The following is a 20,736-nucleotide window of genomic DNA, read 5'->3' as shown; positions in this document are numbered from 1 at the left end:
ACCGAAGATACGCAATCTGCGTTGTATTAATACTCGGCTTTCGCAGAGTAGATGTTCTGAAGTTTCACTTTCGATGCCACACAGGCGACATTTATCCTCATCAAGTTTGCCTATCTTCTTGAGATGATACTTACTCGGACAGTGCCCTGTAATAAGACCTGTGAATGTCCTTAAGTCTATCTTATTTAATCTGAGCAGCACGAGGCTCTTCTCGCGATTTGGTTCTATGAATCTTTTCGATTGTCGTAATCCACTTATGACATCCCAGTTTGCTTTGATGGTCGCTTTTTCCCATTCACCGAGTTCAGCTTTTAGAGCACTCGGGGAGATTCCACAGAAAGGTTCTGGGCCAACAAAGTTAGTAGATGACCCTTGTCTGGCTAGTAAGTCGGCCTTCTCGTTTCCTTCGATTCCACAATGCACAATGGTCCAATGGTCCAACCAAATTTAGAGAAAAACTTTCTTCTACAAAGTTGTTACATATGATAATGCGCTTATTGAAAAATTATCAAAAATTAGGGTGACCAAAATTTTCGAAGCAATCAACTATCTAACTGGGGGGGGGGGGAATAGGGTGACCATAAAAATTGACTGTGTTCGATGTATTTAATTTAAAAAAAATTCATAACTTTTGAACCAGTTGATCGATTTTCGATATTTTTGGGTCAAATTAAAGGTAATTACGTCTAGTTATAAGAAAAAATACCAAAACATAAATCTGGGTGCTTTTATATGCATAATGTATAAAATTATTGAAATTTTCGTCTTGTTTTTAAATTGAATTTACTCAAATTTAAAAAATAACATATCTCTAAAAGTTCCTCCATTCATAGAGTCAAGTATGCCCTTCAAAATGAGACCAAGAGATATTTTTTATGTTTGCCCCAAAATTAATGACATACAAATGAAAAACGTATGTTTTTTGTAAAAAACATCAATAACTTTGAGTAGAATAGAGATATTGGCGAGATCAGAATTGCAATTGCTTCTCTTAAAAAGCTTTAAAAGTCGTTCAAAGGCAGTTTAAAGGTGAAACTTGAAATAGAGAAGTTAGAGCGCAAAATGTGTTTTTTCAATATAAATCGGTTGTTTTCAAAGATAGAGGAAAACTTTTTTCTACAAAGTTACTTAAAATTATTGGAGCTATAACATTGTAGAACAAGTTTTTCTTCTATCTTCAAATATAAAAAAGTTAGATAGTTGATTGCTTCGAAAATTTTGGTCACCCTAATTTTTGATAATTTTTCAATAAGCGCATTATCATATGTAACAACTTTGTAGAAGAAAGTTTTTCTCTAAAACATTGCTATAAAGCTCTAGACTCAAATTTCCTCCTAAATTTGGTTTCTGGACCATTGTGCAATGACCAGGAACCCAGTATAAGTTCACCTGGTATTTCATAGCTAACTTTCGGAGCGACAGGATGCATTCCCACACTAGTTTAGAGTGGCAGAAAGGAGAATTCAGGGTTTTAAGTGCTGCCTGACTATCACAGAAAATGCATATATTTGCGTGTCGATAATTTTGTATCCAGACACGTATTCGTGCATTCTATTATCGCGTATATTTCCGCCTGGAATACTGTTGGCCAGTGTCCCATGGGAAAAAATTTATTCATTCCTGGTCCTGTGAATCCCGCACGCGCAGAACCATCCCGAACTGTGGGTCCACCTTGTTGCCAACTTTCTCGTTCTATCTCTACTGTAAGGAATTCCGAAATTTGGTTTCCTCTCCAGCCAATCCTCCTTACTTTTTATTAGATTATTTATTTGGAAATCTTTCAGTATTCTCAGGTGTCCTGTTAGATCTCCTTCTTTTAGGTTGCACTGTCGATTTAGCCTTAGAGCACTTTTTTCCGCTTCTAGTTGAACCACCCGATGAAGTGGAAGAAGGTGAAGTATTGCATCTAGGGCTTTTGATGGAGTGCTTCTCATAGCTCCACAAATCGATGCACAGGCCAATCTTTGGATTTTAGCTAGCTTAGCTTGAGTGGATGTTTCAGTGGTTTTGGGCCACCAAACTAACGAGGCGTAGGTTATTCTGGGTGATTATTGTTTTTTATATCCAGTGTATCATGCTGGGTTTGAGACCCCAGCTTTTTCCAATTTCCAATAACTTGCACTTGCACGTTTCTTTTATGTTTTGTAATTTGTTTTCCTTCATCAGAGATGCCAGATTTTCATAACATCTACAACTGCTGGAAAGTCGAATCAAATCAGCTGGAAACTCACGCAGTTAAAACGGTTACAACAAAGAGCAAAGTTTTCCAGGTCGCCGTTAAGGTGAAACTCCGCAGCCTTTTTAAATGATATTGAAAAACTAGTATAGCTAAATAACGCAATTGCCGTTTGTCAATTGAGGTTTTATGTGGTTACTTGATGCAGACAGCGATAAATTAAATACAGTTTTTATACTCCTAGCCAGCGCATTGTCTAAATTGTACTATGAACATTTAACAATGATCATTTCTATTCGTCACCGTGACCAAAATGTATTTCGCAACACAAAACGTTGATCTCTAAAGAACAATAATACGACGCGAATTCTATTGTGAATTATTAATTTATTTGAACAGATCACAAATATTTAAATTTACACATGCATCATAAATCAATTAAATTGAAACGTAATCCATCGGCAATATAACCGCACCGGTCTGACCAATAATCAAGTCGAATCGGTCATCAAAACATGCGCGAGTTCTCTTTCACACCGCGGCTGGTGTTATGTCTCGAGGTGTCATCTTCGTTTGGGTTTCATCTTTGCGGTGTTGCTTTTTCGCATCCGTACATGAAATTGGAGGCGTGTTTTCTCACGCCTGTCCGTTCATAAATAATTCAACTGAACTATGTATATGCAAGCACCACATAAGAACCGCCCCCCTGTGCTCTCCATTTGTTGCAAACTGCAACTGGAGAGGGGGTGTTTAAAATCGTTGAATTACTTGTAGTTACTTCCTTGTTATAAAAAAAAAACAAATTTCGTGATCATTTTTTTAAGATAAGAGAACATTGTAAATAACATATGGGAATACCAAAATCATTCTAGTTATGCAGCAAAATCTAAAAAATTGATTGATCAATTATCAACTTACTTAAATACTGCACAAATATTTTGATCACAATGTCACAAGCTACCGCTCGAACTTATTGAAAACCTCCCACCCGCAGGTTAACCAGGCAGGCCGGATCATCTTTCACACTGAACCAGCGCACCCGTACGGTTTGCAGCCAGACAGTCTGGTTTCGGATTGCCGTTTGTTCCACTCTCTCTCTTTGTTTCAACATTGCATTCCAAAAAGTAACCTTCAATCATAATTGGGTAGCATTTTTCGAAAATGTTTATTTTGTTTAAATCTGACAAATATTCGACCTTTTAAAGAGTAGGAAAAAAGTGTGAAATTACAATAAAATTAATGGGTTTAGCGGCTTTCACGTCCTTTCCATTGAGCTGGTTTACTTAAAATGGAAGCAGTTCAGTTTCGCTGTAAACCATAGTCATAAATCAGACACGTTTGACACAATGTGGTTCCGTGATTCATAACAATAATTTGGTTCGGCTTTTCCCGTTAGCCTATGATTTATACGCCTTGGTGATGAGTAATGAGGAAATTTGACTCGCACCGAGTATTGAATCGAATTAAAACATTTTTTTCTGCTACTTAATGAGTGTATTCGTTTTTTTAACCCTAGCCTTTGTTTTCTTCTCTGACAGAAATTACAACTCCACGTCAGTATCAAGTCTGAGCACCAGCACTTCGGCAGACAGCTGCTTGCCACCGGGTGGTTCCACGCTTCATTATCCGACGGCTTCACACACAACAGGATCCTACCCGCTGCTGAACAATAACTATCGTCCTCTAGGTGGTTCTGCCAGTATTTCCAGTGCAGCGCACAACGGATTTAGTTTGCCGTACGCTTCCGCTGTAAGCCACGGTTCCTCGTCTGGGGGTAGTGTCGCCAGGTTAAACGGTGGCGTTACGTCGACAATTACATCTGCCGGTAGCAGCAGTGGCGGGACCGCAGCAAGCTCTTTGGATGGAATATCATCGTCTAGTGGAGTCACCAGCAGTGGCATTAGCTTGAGTGGAACTAGTGCATCAGCTGCAACACTGGGTCCGTCCGAGCTGGGAATGTCTCACTGGCTGACTGACGGTACAGTCAAGTCTGAAATTCGAAGTCCCGGATTAGACGCGTCTATTTCGTCTGGAAATCTTCCTGTTGGCGCAACTCACCTAGACAGCTCACTCTTCTGCGCAAACCCTAACAATCTGGACGCCCTTCAAAGTTCCGCCAACTCGTACGACAAATCCGAGTACTATTCCTACACCTACAACATGCAGCAATACGCACCTTTTACTTACTCGTCCTACGGTTCACCGTATCAGGCACGAAGTTCGTCGAAAATACCTTCACCAAATACATATCTTCCGTCCAGCTATGCAGCCGCGGCCGCGAACAACAATTCGGCACAAATCTACTCGTCCTACGGGTATAACAATTTCGCTCAGTTCGGTACTAGCCAACAGGACTACTACAACTACAACGATCCAACGTACTCGCCATACTACCAGACTGCAACCTATCCACCGTACGTCAGCTCACCTGGCTCGAGTGGGAGTCAAAGTTTCCATGTGGCAGCGGGTTTATCAGCGGAGAGTCCCTCCGAAGTACATTCGGCCGCTACTCCCACCATGCTAGCTCATTCTCATTCACCGCAATCCCCGCTGTCTATTTCACCCACCATTCATGGTGGATCTACAGCTGCCGTAGCAGCGGCAGCTGCGGCCGCAGCCAAAACGACCCCCACCGGGAAACCGGGTAGAGCACGTGGACGTCGGCACGCGAATCCCAGCCCAACGAGAAGTTCCACCTCCGAGCCGGGCGTGACGGAAAAAGCACCGGAGCGGATTTTCGTTTGGGACCTGGACGAAACAATTATCATCTTCCACTCGTTGCTGACCGGAACGTATGCGGCCAAGTATAATAAGGTGAGTTTCGTTTTCGGATGTCACACTAAACTGTTCATTACTGCGTCAGTAATACATCATCAAAATTAATTGCGAAATAAAATCTCACAGAGTCGAGACCACCACGTTCAGCTGGGCTACCGAATGGAGGAGCTTATCTTCACTATGTCCGACGCATTTTTCTTCTTCAATGATCTGGAAGAGTGCGACCAGGTACATATCGACGACGTGTCCTCCGACGACAATGGACAGGATTTGAGCAATTATAACTTCTCCGCCGATGGTTTCCACACCGGAACGGCCCAAGGTAAACATCCACATCCGAGCCAACGCGGATCCTAAACAAACAAGGCGCTGCGCTGCGGTGGCCTTTATTTGCGGTACAATTTCTCATTCTCTTTGTTTTCTTCGGTTTCGTGCCGCAGGAGCTCCACCTAATATTTGCCTTCCTAATGGCGTCCGCGGAGGCGTCGACTGGATGCGAAAGCTGGCATTTCGCTATCGGAAAATTAAGGACACCTACAACACCTACCGAAATAAGTATGATTTATGACTGCTCCCCTCGAGCATGTGGTACATTATTTCCCACATCATTTGCGTTCTATTTCAGTGTGGGCGGTTTGCTAGGACCCCAGAAGCGTGAGCACTGGCTGCAGGTACGGTCGGATATTGACTTCGAGACGGACAGCTGGCACAGCCTAACGTTGAAGTGTTTGAACATGATCGCCCAGAGGGAAAACTGCGTTAATGTACTGGTGACTACGACGCAGCTGGTTCCGGCGTTGGCCAAGGTTCTGCTGTACGGTTTGGGGCAGATCTTTCCCATAGAGAATATTTATAGTGCAAATAAAATAGGTGAGTACTCGATGTGACTGATGTGAAATTTAATATGGACTGGACATGAATCGAACGCTTAGCACAAGGACTACGACGCCCTTGAAAGTTATTTTAAATTTGGCTCGTATGCTGAAGATATTCCTTTTTGAAGAGTTTTTTTTTGTATCTCTCCGTTTTAATTCAGCTATCGGAGTAGTAGGGCTGAAAATGAGCATTTGAGTAAAGGTACATTTAGACTATTAGACATGTCGGTCTGGTTTTGACCACTGCAGAAATCGGATGTCTGCTCAATTTACCGTTCGACATACTTTGTCGAACCCTTTTGTATGGCGGTGTTCACACTGCTTGCACAAGTCGAAATGAAGAACTACCAAATGAATTTTTCCTCCATTTAAATATTTGCCAGGACACAAAAAACGAAAATGATGTTTGTTATGGAAAGCCAAAACAAAAAACTGAAAAAAAATCAAAGGTTGCTACGTTCTTGGAGTCGAACGAAAAATAGAAACGTTCCTATTCCATTCGACATATTGAACGGCATGTCGAATCACAATATCGAATTCGCGTTGACGGTGTTGCTGATATTTGTTTGGTTTTTGCATGCGAAAAAGAAGGAAGGAAATATTTTTGCTTTTGTCATCACGCACATTTTGACAATTGCATATGAGAGTTCACGTAGGTGCGAACAGCCTTCGAAATCTCTTTCAACGCGAATAACCCGAATAGGTGTAAACTACAGACGGTGTTATGAACAGATACGCAAAGAGTGAGGTAGAAAACTCCAAGTGAACCGTCAAATCGAGGCTCCAAGTGTGCAAAGTAAACAAACTCATGCGTGTTACTTTTCGTATAGAATGTGTGTTGCGATCAGTTTAAATTCTGTGAATCACGTGCAATTATGGTTTCAACGAAAAATGTGTTCGTCATGCTCATGTTATGAGTGATGCATTGGAAATTATTATAATTGTATGAACAAGCACTGAAACTCAGTAATATATCCTTACAAAGTTTCGAAATTTCATTACACTTTCTAGTGCGTATGAAAAGTCATGCAAAAATAAATGTGGTTGCCAGAATTGTTTAAAATAAAATATTAGCAAAGGGTTGCCATATTTACTGCTTTTCTCTTTGCGTATCTCTTTATAACACAGTCTCTAGTGTAAACGTAAACCAACATTGCAGTCGATATATTTTCGAGCAATCAGCTCGAATCAGATGAAAAAATTACGCTGTCGATTTTAAAAAAGCTCGGCTTTAGGTTTTGATTTTGTAATATAATCGCACTATTGGGTTGATTAGCTATTCACAGATTTCTGATTTTTATCTATTAGCTAAAAGAGTATAATTTTCTGAGCAAAACGTGATTTATTAAAACTGTATATCATTGTCCTTCGATTTTCAAATAAAGAATAAAAATAGCTTCGAATCGCTACAATGACAGTTGGTATATTATTTCGAGCAGATTTCAAGCAGTTTTAGTTCGTGATTTAAAAATTGAGGGACAACGATAGAAAATTTTTGAAAATCACTTATACTTAAAAAATGCAGTTCTTTCCGATAATAAAAAAAACTGATATAGCTAAACAACCCAGTTACTTGTAAGGAAATTATTTTAGCCCGAAAATCAAGCTCCGAATCTTAACTACGTGGTTTGAAATCACTAGTGTCGTGCTTTTTTAACAACAATGCGGTGATCATTCAGCTTGTGTGCAATACCAATTGCACGCAGGCTTTGTGATAGCCTTATACGCTTGATTTTGTTACACTGGTCGACCAAAGCAAGGAAAAAGATACCCTAAAGCTCAAACTTGAAAGAAATGAAAGATTATAGCTATTTAACCATTCTTCTGAATTTTGATGCGTCAAAAGTATTTTGATGCTAGTAAATGTACACGCTTAAAAAATATATATCTGAGTACGGTAAAATGAATTACCGAGACTTCAACAGCTGAGATCTTGGTAAAAATCTCGGTAACACATCAAAATACCGAGATTCTGTAAAACCAACAATTGACAAGTTGTCAAACTTTAACGAGATTCTCGGTAATATTTTACCGGGACTCGGAAATTTCAACTGTCAAATTATTACGAAAATTTCGGTAAAATTTACTGAAGTACGCATTTTGCGATTTCTCAGATAAAACCAGGAAATGATGAAAACGATTGATTATCCGTATAATTTTATTGATTATTTTGTCAAATGATTCAACTTATTACAGCATTGGTAGAAACAGGAGAGTTGTGTTGCTTCCTGAAAAAAAAAAAAAACAAAATCCATCACTCTGCAACTCCCATCCTGCGAAGCGAGTCGTTAACCTACAATATTGAGTGAGGAAAGAATTAATTGTTTTCTTTTAGTATTTTTTGCAATAAACACAAACAAGATCTGAGAAATAATATTGTATACTTACTCAAAATTTTAGGTTAATTTGAATATTACAGATTTCTTCGGAATGATAACTAACCGCGAAACCTGTTCGTTTTACATCTAAACCGAAACACGAACAAAACTGATAGTGAAGCTTTCGTTATTTTGACAGTTCTTTTTTTCGGAATCTCGGTAAGAGCTTTTTTGGTTCAACGAGATCTCGGTTAAATGATGTCAAGCTTCCGAGATTCAGTATTTCAGTTTACTGAACTCGGAAATTAGCTGTTTTTTTCGGCAAACAAATTTACGGTATTCCGGTAAACACATTTGTTCTCTGATTTTTCAGTAGTTTTGTTACAGAACAACGGTGAACGAATATGTTTTCAAGTAGTTCGGTATTTTACTTTACCGAAAAAACAATATGCAGTTAAGTGTGTAGAAGTGCGAATTTTGATGCTAGTGAATGTAGAAGTGCGTCAAAAGACCTCAGAGTGTCTGCTCGCCGGGTTCGTCGCTTCTACGTTTGCTTACGGGAAAACTCATTTAAGTCTTTGAAAAAGGTCATCTCTGCTAGATACACCAAAAGTTCACAGGAATGGACAAAAAGCTATAATCATAAATTTTATTCAATTGTAATTTAGTAAATGGCTCACTGATTTGCACGGAATTGTAATCTTTACATTGCTCACCATCCATCCTTATGTTAATAACTATCAACTGAAAAAACATTGAATTTCTCTCACATCTCTCATCCAACCTAGGTAAGGAATCCTGCTTCGAACGAATAGTAACCAGGTTCGGTCGCAAGAGCACGTACGTCGTCGTAGGTGACGGCCAGGATGAGGAAAGCGCTGCCAAAAATCTTAACTTTCCCTTCTGGCGGATATCCAGCCACAGCGACATCCGGTCGCTGCATACGGCCTTGGAAATGGGATTCTTATGAAGATGCTCAGCACCGTCCAGTCATCGGTTTCCGTGTTGCCGTCATGCCGCAGTTCCTCCGCTGTGGAGCTCCGTTGTGGTGACCAACACCGTAAGGTCATCACGGTCTTGCTGTGAATGCGTAGAAAGATAGGAGAGATCTAGTGAAATTCTACAGTCTAGCTTTATCGAGGAGAGAAAGATAAGCACCGAAAGACATTTGTTCCATTTATTGAATGTAGCGTCTAAGTCTCAAATTATGTAAATTCGTATAGAGGATTAACATTGCACGCCGTGTATCAGAATCAAACCAAAACGACATATTCTCGCAAGATCGCACAGCCAGTTTTATTCGTCTCGCCAAATGCCGGTCTAATTTTTCTGCAAAATGTACCATAGCTAGTGAACCTTTTGTAAAGACTATATATTTTTTATTTTCTAGTGAATAGAAACTGCATTTATCAAATGCTCAAACAATCGTACACTATTTGTTCGTCTCCCAGTGGCATGTAAAATTTAAGTTGTGCAAAGGAATCAAATGTGAAATAAATTGTAAGTATTTTTCGTATTAAAACATTTCCATGAGCACAGCAATTATATTACTGTCGATTTGTAAAAACAAGGCAAAAAAAGTAGTTTTCTTGCGCCTTCGTCTCAGCAAACAAGTTTATTATTGTTTAATGGGGCTCTAGGAATGTCGCGGATAGTTGCTTTAAAGTTAAATATATTTCAAAAAGGTAAATATCAACTATTTAGTCAATATCGAAATTTCTATTCACAGCGATAGAAACCCAACGGTTATTAAAATATATCAAATGATCGGTACGAATAGAATGTGAACTTTTCAAACTATTGTGTTATAGACATTACTAAGGCACCTGTAAATAGAGTATCATGTAAGATTAAGAATCAAATCAAAATACGACTATTAGCCGCTATAATAATGGTTGCAAATTAATTCTTCTGTAAAGAGATACTGGAACAAGCAGGTATTTATGAGCCAATAAATAAACAACATGAAAAGCCACAATATTTAAAAAAAGCTGTTTGTTGAATTGTACACTTCTACAAGTCCACTTGCAAGGCGTACAGTAAAAAAAAAGAAAAAAATCCTAAAATTAAGTATAACGTTTGCGGTACAAAAAATGGACAAAAGTTGCTGTTTTTCCATGAGTTTACCTTCACACGCACTGACGAAACTACTCATGCAGCATCAATCATAGTAACCCATGAGTCAGCAGAAAAAACAGCTCTATCAGTCGAACTCTAACCGTGATGGCGAAAACAGTGAAGCTACTCCGTTCAGAAGTGTGCGCGTTCAAAGAACGGTATCCCGCCGCGTCGAAAACGGACATCGTTCGTGGACACCGGATACTGCCGTTCCGGCATCTACAACATCTTGGCACTATTGAACAACAATCAAAGCATCAAAACCCGGTTGCGAACGGCCGACGACGCTGAGCGACAAGGAGCTCCAAAGGATGCTGAAGAGGAAGACCGAGGGAAAAGTGGCTACAACGCTCGGTGCGCTTGGCCGAGAGGTCGGTGTAACCGGCCAAACAGTGAAAAAGTACCTGGCGAACATGGACATACATGTCAGGAAGCGACTGTCCCTTCCACTGGTCACGAAGTTGCAGGCAATGACTCAGCGGCAGCGCCTGAATAAGATTTTCCCGCCAAATCTGGACATGGCGGTGGTAATGGATGACGAGACCTGTCTCACCCTGGATGGCTACGACTGGCAGGGCACTTCGTATTTTACTTTTGCCACGAAGTTGCAGGCAATGACTCAGCGGCAGCGCATGAATAAGATTTTCCCGCCAAATCGGGACATGGCGGTGGTAATGGATGACGAGACCTGTCTCACCCTGGATGGCTACGACTGGCAGGGCACTTCGTATTTTACTTTCCCCGCGAAGAAAGTGAGCACCGAGGTGAAGTTCATTTCACACACCAAGCTCCGCAAGAAGGTGCTGCTGTGGCTGACAATCACCGAGAAGGGGATGTCAAAGTCGTTATTCTTTCGCTCCGGACTGGCCGTGAGCGGGAAAATTTATGGTACGAATTGCCTGCTGGAAGTTGCGTCGTTCATCAAGAAATACCATAAAGTCGAAGACGCGGTGTTCTGGCTAGATCTGGCGTCGGGCCTTTACTAAAAGCTCGTTGGAGGAGATGCAGCGGCTTAATTTCAATGCGGTACCCAAGTTGTCGAGCTCGCCCAACGTCTTCAAGTTGCGTCTTATCGAGGATTTCTGGACAAACCTGAAGCGTATGATCTGCTCCAACAATTTTGTCGCAAAAACTGAGGAGGAACTGATAAATAAAACGAAGAGAGAACTCAAAAACATGCCTACACGCATGTTTTTCTTCGCCATGGCGAATGTCCTGGTTAACTGTCGAAAGGTATGCTAACAGAATCACCTTACATCTTTTTTTTAACGCAAACGTTTTTCATGAAAATACTGTAAGAACCACGGGGATGGCACCGCAGTCAGTTACCATACATTTGACTCGTTACCAACATCATTGGAACTGGCACCCGAAAAATGGTCAGTTTACCCTTATCTTATGTTGATTCGGGCAAACCGACCAAATGTTGACTGCAGTTATTGACAGCATATCGGATAATTTTGAGCAATTTCTCGAGATTTGTGTATGTTATGTGATATTCTAAGTGATACTTTGTACAATAATTGTGCCCCAAAACAAATAGAGCAAATTGTGACAGCATAAAAGAAAATTTTGTGATGAACGGTACAGAAATAGATGTTCATTACGCTTGAAGGTTACCAAACCAATCCCTTGGTAAGAACACTTATTTTCCCCCTCGTCTTTATGAACTTCTTGAAGCAGTCACTCCAATTACATTTGTTATTGTTGTTCTCTTTCAAGCTGCAAAACCAAAACACAACCAAACACGCATTTCTTTTAATGTTGACAAAATACCAAGTAATATTTTATTGTTGTATGAAGGAATGGTACTCGCGATACTAAAGCAACCGATCCGAATAGTATCCAATGGCTTGCTTGTTACAAAAGATACTACAATATAAATTATTGTACACTATTTTTATAGTTGATTACTTTATTTATTTAAGAAAATCCTAACAGTTTATCAAGCTAGGTGATTTTTGTGAGTGTCAGCAAAACTTTTCGATGAAATTTAGTAAAACGATAAAGTTTCGCCGTAAACTCGACAGCCTTAAAATCTCTTTTGATGAAATCCTCAAAATCAATGCCGAAAACTCTTAAAACATTTCAGATGTTTAAAATTGTTTTATTTATGACATGCCGTTTCCTGAGCGAGTTGGAAATAATTCGCTAGCTCAGAGAAATTTTACTTTTACCCGGAGACCCGGAGATCCCTCCCAGACTCGAAGACTTCTAGTGAGACCCGTAGAGGTGGCAACCCAAATTCAAACCTGCGCAATGTGTAATGTACTTTACAAAATTTAAACACGTTACTGTGAAGTGGATTCGACATACATCTGTGCTAATTGGGTTGTTTAGCTATATCAGTTTCTTATGTTATCTGATAGAGCTGCATTTTCTTAGCAAAAATCACGTTTTGCTCAGAAAATTATACTCTTCTAAAAGATATATAAAAATCAGAAATCCGTGAGTAGCTAAGCGACCCACTTCGCCCTGTCGGATGTAAATCACCTTCTTTACACATATTGAACTGCCCGTATGCGAATTTTAGGGAAAATTACCAAAATGGTTGCTATCACATTCACCCTTGAAGAAATTTCTATCCTCTGCACTCATACAAAAAACAAATTGAAGGTGGCTTCAGATTTCAGTGCTCAAACACGTCAAATGACAAAACACGTGGAAAAACCGTGGATTCCAAAAAAATGGATTCGGATCGACATGATAAAATGTTTGGGTTCGTTTATAGGCATTCATTTGTAAAAAGCATTTGGTATGTGTGAAAAGATGCAACGGTTTTTTAGCATGTCGGAATACGCAGTATAGTGGAGCTAAGAACACTTAATAGACAATGATTTGATAACATTAAAGTCAAAGCTGCCAGACGCATGAAAATTCCCACAGATTATAGAGTCGCTGTTTCTGCAACGATGTAACACTGGTTTTGTGAGGTTTGTGTATTTTTTTTCCAATCAACACTCAAACAAACAAATTTATTCTAAATATTACTGGGATTGAATAAAATAGTCGATTATGTACACACTTAGATATCACATCACCGAGTACGGTAAAATAAATTAGTGAGATTTCAACAGCTGAGATCTCGGTAAAACATTGAAATACCGAGGTTCTGTAAAAGCAACAATTGAAAACTTGTCAAACTTCAACGAGATTCTCGGAAATATTTTACCGGGATACTCATTAATTAATGCCGAAACTTGTTTTGATTTACTGAACAGTCGGAAATTTCAACTGTCAAGTTATTACGAAAACTTCGGTAAAATTTACTGAAGTACGTATACGATAAAGATAAATCCATAAAATGATAAAAACAATTGATTATCCGTATAATAATTATTATTATTAAGTTGAATGATTCAACTAAATACAGCATTGGTAGAAACGGGAGAGTTGTGTTGCTTCCTGGAAATAAAACAACATCCATCACTCTGCAACTTCCATCCTGCGAAGCGAGTCGTTATCCTACAAAATTAAGTTAAGAATTAATCGTTTTAGTATTATTTGCAATCAACACAAACAAGATCTGAGAAAAAAATAGTGTATACTCTCTCAATATTTCAGGTTAATCTGAATATTACAGATTTCTCCATAATAATAATTAACTGCAATACCTGCTCCTTTCACATCTGAAGCGAAACACGAGCAAAAGTGATAGTGAAGCTTTCGTTATTTTGACAGTTCTACTTTTCGGAATCTCGGTGAGAGTTTTTTTGGTTTCACGAGATTTCGGTTAAATGATGTCAGGGTTCCGAGATTAGGTATTTTAGTTTACTGAACACGGAAATTTGCTGTTTTACGGATTTTTTCGGCAAACAAATTTACGGTATCCCACATTCGTTTTCGATTTCTCAGTAAAGTTTCCACGGAACAACGGTAGACGAAAATGTTTTTAAGTAGTTCGGTATTTCACTTTACCGAGAACACATTAGGCAGCTAAGTGTGTACAAATTACGACTGCGCAAAATTTCTATATCAAAAAACGGCAACCCTTCTTATTGTAATAATACCCATAAAGCCTGTAGTACACTCTTTGTCTAATGGTCAAATATTTGACCTTCTGACATAATGGTCAAATTTATTTGACATCATGGTTGTTGTTTGCCCGTGTTTGCCCCATGTTAAAATTGGAGAGTGACAAACAATTATCTTTGACTAAATTTTTATCTGTCAAAAAGTGCCAAATATTTGACGCTTGGTCAAAGAGTGTAATACAGGCTTAAGAGCTGGCAAACTATCGATCTTAAGCCTGTATTACACTCTTTGACAAATGGTCAAATATTTGACCATCTGACATAATGGTCAAATTTATTTGACATCATGATGGCTGTTTGCCCGTGTTTGCCACATGTAAAAATTGGAGAGTGACAAACAATTGTAGAGCAACATGTCAAAAGGGTCTATCTACTTTAATCGATTTTCTTGATTGACTTTTCATTTGTTTAATAGTTCAGCTAAAGTAACTATTCCCAACGTGGTTTTTATTTAAAAAGCTAGATTAGATTCTCCGCTATCAAATGGTGTAAAGGAAACATCATGAAACGTGTTTAATAAGCCGTGGCGGTTGAAAGAAAGCGATCGATCAAAAAATCGATCAAAGCAGATAGATCCTTTTGACATGTTGCTCTACAATTATCTTTGACCAAATTTTTATCTGTCAAAAAGTGACAAATATTTGACGCTTGTCAAATAGTGTAATCCAGCCTTTGCCAAATCATTGACTACTAATGGGGAATTTCTTTATTCCACTGCGTCAGGGCGAATCTACCGAAGAATAAAGAAACGACATCGCGATTTACGACGCAAGTAAGAAAGATAGGCCTGATAATTGTACGAACTAAGCACCTGCGGTGGCGGGTTGAAGCTGACAAATTTTACAGTGCGCTTCGGGCAGCACAGGTCCTGGGTCAAAATCGAGCGATTAAAGAAGGGTTTTGACAGCAGTTAGGTTGCTCCCAGGTAAAAAGGAGGTGAGCTGGTGGAATATAGAAATTCGATATAAGTGTTCTTAGCTCCACCATATTGCGTATTGCGACATGCTAAAAAACCTTTGCATCTTTTTACACATGAAATTAGCTTGGATGTCTGTTATCTGTGACCAAACTATAAACAAAAAACCGGTTGAAGCTAAAAATCGATTCAAGCGAAAAGTCGATACTCAAACCATTTTGTGCTGCAAAAGTCAGATATGAACACGCTCCTTCAATTTTACCTTAAACTGAGTAACGTCTACTCTGTTTTGTATTTCTATCAGCGATGCCATATTGGAAGACAGGGGTAACATTGTACAGTCGTCGTTCGATAACTGTAACATGTTTACATTGCAGATATCGAATGCCGTTCGATAACTGCAACACTTGACACATGCCAAAATTTAGAGGGGGGGGGTCCGTCACTACCATTTTTGTTTTCAATGATTTCGATATGTATTTTTTTAATGGAATAGTTGCAAAAAATAGCAGAAAACTAAAATAGACAAGCTTTTCGATTTATCAATTTGATATTTATATTTCTGCATCATAATGTATTGCTACTTTTCATAACCAATATGTAGGCGAAGATAAAGTTCATAACTACAATAGACCATTTTACGAGACGTTTCTGAACTCAATTCATGAATGAAATTTTTACAGAAAGCTCGGAACCGCTGACACAACGCAAGTAAAAGCAACATCAATGTCAGCAGGATCCATGACACCTGTCAGTTCGTAAAATGGTCTATTTACGCTAGGTCACAAAATATTGTTTGTGATTTATTATGCACAGTCTCGCTGAGTAGTGAGAGCTAGCCAAACAATGCACAAGGGATATTTTTTTTATTTTATAATAATTACGGAAAGTGAACCACATAACATGGTGATTTTGCTTTATTGATTAATAGTAGAGATCTTCTCCCACCTAGAGTGAAGAGACAACAAGTAAACAAAATCGAAGATTCAACAATTTTCATTTTCGAATGCATTGAGAATCCCCCCGCGAGATCTGTCACTTCAATGTCAAATATAACTTTAACATCAGATTTGACGGATTGCGGTCCGATAACTGCAAAGTTGTTGCAGTTATCGGTCTTGCAGTTAAAAAGCGTTGCAGTTAAAAGTCTTGCAGTTATCGAAAGGCGACTGTATTGTGCATGCAGAGAAAAATCGGAAGCGACGAGTCGCTCGTCTGACAAGGATTTTCCAGCGAATTTCGTAGTCTTTTAAAATAATGTAGTCTTTGATTCAGCATAAAATGTCCTGAAATATGCGACTGTAATATTTTCTAATAGTTTTGATTGTTTTCTAATCGCAAAACTATTCAATTTAATCAAAGAACATTAAAACTGCATTGTACTGTGCGAGAAATCTTCGCGTCGCTGGACTCACCAGCGAATTTCAGAGTAGTGCTGCAGCGACAATACAGCTTGATTCGAACGGTTTTTGCTATTTTCGATCACGTTACACACCGCCAGTTTTGCTTCGAGCTCGAAAGAAGTTATCATTTTCATCTGTCCTTTGGCTCATCTAACTCATAGTTGAAAAATATACGATGAACGAAACATGAAGCCCATCAGCAAACATTTATTATTGTTCGAGCTACTCGAAACGAGATATAAAATGTCACCTCAGGTCTTCAATTTTAAGACATTTAACCAGCGGTGAAAATATCCTTGTTTGTGAAGACGAAGTGAAGACATTGAAAAATAACTTTAATTTTTTTTCGACTTCTTTTGATTTGCCAGTAATTATTCTTAACTTCAGCGAGTTTTCACTTCACATCTTGAGTGGAAAGACATATGAAGCCAGCTCTCCACAAGCGTTAACGGCGGACAATTTACGCAACCCATTCTGACGTTTTCTGTAAGTCAGGTAATTTTCAATCGCAGTAACGCAGCGAAAAACATAAAAATGTTGCAACATAGCATAGCAACTATAAAAAGACAGTTTTGTTTTTTGATCCGCGCATTGATTTTCTATTCCATTATATACTGCGATTTTAAGTTACCGGATCTATAGAAAACGTGAAAATGGGTTGCGTGCACTATCCGCCATTACCGCTCGTGGAAAGCTGGCTGCATTTATTTCGCGGAGCGTGAAGACATTTGAAAAACGATTTCCACGAAATATGTAAAAAAGTGAGTAACTCTGATTGTTTGAGCTGAGGAATATTTGCTCACCCGAAAAAAAATTACGATGTATTTTGTGGTGAGAACAGTAAACGGACAATTTTTTTTATTGAAAGCTGCAAACGATTTTTGTCATTACCATGTTTTAACAACGTTATTTGTGGTTAGATCTACCACCGTCAATATTTTTACCACGAAAAACATTGTCAGTGACTACTAAACTGCCGGTAACCGCAAGTCAGTCCCATATGGCCTAGCTAATATACTCAAAGCTCAGATGCACCGATAAAAAATAGTGGTTTGTTCAACAAAAGTGGAAATCAATAGCAAGTCGAATTGTCCCATTATGCAAAGTAACCGCAAGTCACTCCCAGAAGAAAAATATCCGAAAGTCAGTCCCGATTAACAAAAAAACATGCATAGTACAACAGTAAAATGGACGGGGAGTGAAGAAGAGAAGTTCGATATGACAGTTTAGATGAAAATAAGTTATCTAGTAACAATTGGGTTGTTTAGCTTTATCAGTTTTTTATATCATCTGAAAGATCTGCATTTTCTAAGTAAAACGTGATTTAAAATTTTTTCTATCGTTGCCCTTCGCTTTTTAAATCACGATTTAAAACTGCTCGAAATCGCTACAATGACAGTTCGCCCATACACCAACTGTCATTGTAGAGATTTAGAGCGAATTTTATTTTAGTTTCAAAAATCACGTTTTGCTCAGAAAATTACACTTTTTCAGATGATATATAAAAATCGGAAATCCGTGAATAGCTAAACAACCCAATTATAAATTATTGGGATTATTTTTTAGTTCAAATCGGTGATGAATTTATGTGGAGCAATTTTCTGCTAATAGGAATTCAAGTCAATTTTTTTTTCTTGGTTCGCTTCTTCGTGGATCTATCCGAAAAATCTTGAGTATCTAAAAAACTTCCCTCAGAATCTAGGGAATAGTTCCAAAAAATCTTTAAAGGTGATGCTTGTACCTCAAATGCATTTAAATCATCTTGACATTTGTTGTCGGATGAACCAACTGCAGTCCCGGCTTCAGTTTCTTTATCCGAGTCCTCACTGGATAAGCTTTCATCGGTTCCGTACATCATGAGATTTTCCAACGTCGACATTCTTTAAACGGTTCTTATGGACATACACTTCCTAACAGCGAAGGATTGACAGTTTTCCAAGGCAACGAATAACAACACGCACTATTGTTTCAACATGGCAATTTGACTGTTACTTTTCTCTTCGGTGTAGAATGTAACGGCAAGTCAATCACACTCAAGGTTTTCATCATAAAATCAATGATTTCAGTGGTTTTTACAACGTAATTACTGCCGCTATTCGCATAATAGTCCTATGTAAAAGTTGCGAGTCCTGTGTAAATTTTGCGAAAATGGTTCATTTTGGCATGTTTTTCAAGAATAGCCAATAAAAAAGTGAGGTTTAATTCCCACAACCTTGATTTTAATGGCTACTCTTGTAGAGCATGCCAAAATGGACCCATTTCCGCAAAAAAAAAACAAGAAAACTTAGGACTTTTATATAGGACTGTCATGCGAATAGCGGCAGATTAGTGCAGGCTAGTATCCCGATCAGTCAAAAATACCAGAATTATAACAAATTTTTTGTTACGAACTTTTTGTATCAACTTGTGTTCAAAACTTGGTCTCGTTAATAGTTAAAATATCAAAATTCCTATCAAAATTACTTACTGAATATTACAAGTTATAGCATGTTTTGTATGGTTTTATGCAGAAAAAGATCAGAATTAGTTAGAATGTACAATATTTTGTTAATTTAATAACAAATTTTGTTATAAATATGCTTTAAAAACACACTTTTGAACATTCAAGTGCAAGATGAACTGAATTTGATATGATAATGTACTTTTTCATTCCGGCATAACAAGAATATTACAGGCTTTGTTATTTCTATCAGGTTTAGATATATTTTTGTTGCCCGTTTGTTATAATCGTTTGATTCTGCTTATTGGGCAATAATGCCGATAGTGTCGCTATAAGCAAGCGTGCCTTTTCATTATCAAAGACAAAAACCATCAGTAATGCCGCTAGTGTTGATTTAAGCAAGCTTGCACACCCATTAACAAAGACAAAAACCGTTTTACGAAAACAAGTTACTAGGCAATACGCTCACATGGTGGCGCATGAGTGTAACGTTTCGAATGAGGACGAAGATTTTTCAGTAATTTGTTCAAAAAAAATGCACGTAAAATTTACCGGGAAAAGTGACTGATTCTTTTCACGTAACTTTTGCCGATTTCTCGAAAGCCGACCATGTGTCAGTGTGTTAGTGTCAACCAACCAGGTGTTGGTCAGGTGATTGTTACCTGATTTTCACGTACCTTTTTACGTGATATTTAGGTGAAACCATAAACAAAACGCATAAACCCCACATGATTTTCACGTACTTTTTACGTGTTATGCAGATGGAATCCACGTGATATTTAAATAAATAGAATACACGGCGCATATGACAAATAAAATTTATTTTTAATCATCAACAAATAATTACATGCCCTGAATCGAAATTTCAGACAGGAGAGAAACAGGATTGGCCGGAGAGATTGTCGACCGTCCATCCGCAGCTGGTGCCGGAGTTGTTCTGCTCGAAACTGACTGTTGAAGTTTCCAATCGTTCCGGAAAGAATTCACCAACTGAAAATATAAAAGATTTATATGTTTCTTTTGTTGATATGAATACTATTCTGGCTACTTACATTGCGTATTTTCCAATATTGAATTATCTAGAGCAGCTCAGGAGTCCTTTGTCCGCCATATTGATTTTTTTGCATACTTAAAATTCACGTACACTAACAAAGTTAAAAAAACACAAATACCAACGCGCTGAAACCATATACCGATTGTACGTGACTTGATAGTGAATCGTACGTGAAGTTTAGGTGAAAGTTACTAACGTCACGTAAAATGGCATATTTTCTTAAGGTCAGTCACTTACGTGATTTTTCAGGTGGATTTTACGTGCGTATTTTTCAGAGAGTACAATTACAGCAACTTTTAAGGTTTTTTTGATTTGGTTTGAATCACTTTTTAACATTTTTTATCGATTATGTTCAGCAGCTTCTTCCGATTTCTGATCACGAATGAAAAAATTATTTCAGAAACAAGTTTAAAACATATAATGAGTGTTCAACTGAATATTTGTCCAGCTGTTAAAAACATAGCATTGCCAACAAAACAGCTATTTGTAAATACTTTCCTCAACTAGTGGCACTAACACATTCGTACGTAAAAAGGGCTATGTGAGGAAAATATCAATAACTACACTCAAAGAATTCGACACGACACTATAAAGTGTTTTGCACTTGATTTGGCCCTACTGGTC

The 20,736-nt window shown here is 38.3% G+C and overlaps 1 protein-coding gene across 2 annotated transcripts in view; it reads left to right on the top strand.

Annotated features, from left to right (window-relative positions):
• The window catches only part of LOC129731914 (developmental protein eyes absent), an 86,194-nt gene extending 76,083 nt beyond the window's left edge, over positions 1-10,111 (top strand). For both annotated transcript variants that reach the window (XM_055692292.1, XM_055692291.1), the window contains 5 exons: positions 3,715-4,990; positions 5,081-5,276; positions 5,395-5,509; positions 5,580-5,824; positions 8,936-10,111. In XM_055692292.1, coding sequence (XP_055548267.1) covers positions 3,715-4,990; positions 5,081-5,276; positions 5,395-5,509; positions 5,580-5,824; positions 8,936-9,117 — 2,014 coding nt within the window. In that variant the 3' untranslated portion in view covers positions 9,118-10,111. The remainder of the gene's footprint in view (positions 1-3,714; positions 4,991-5,080; positions 5,277-5,394; positions 5,510-5,579; positions 5,825-8,935) is intronic.
• Positions 10,112-20,736: the final 10,625 nt, after the last annotated feature.

The sequence above is a fragment of the Wyeomyia smithii genome, chromosome 3, assembly GCF_029784165.1.
Source record: "Wyeomyia smithii strain HCP4-BCI-WySm-NY-G18 chromosome 3, ASM2978416v1, whole genome shotgun sequence".
Classification (NCBI taxonomy): Eukaryota; Metazoa; Arthropoda; class Insecta; order Diptera; family Culicidae; genus Wyeomyia; species Wyeomyia smithii.
This window is presented reverse-complemented; position numbering and strand designations above follow the sequence as displayed.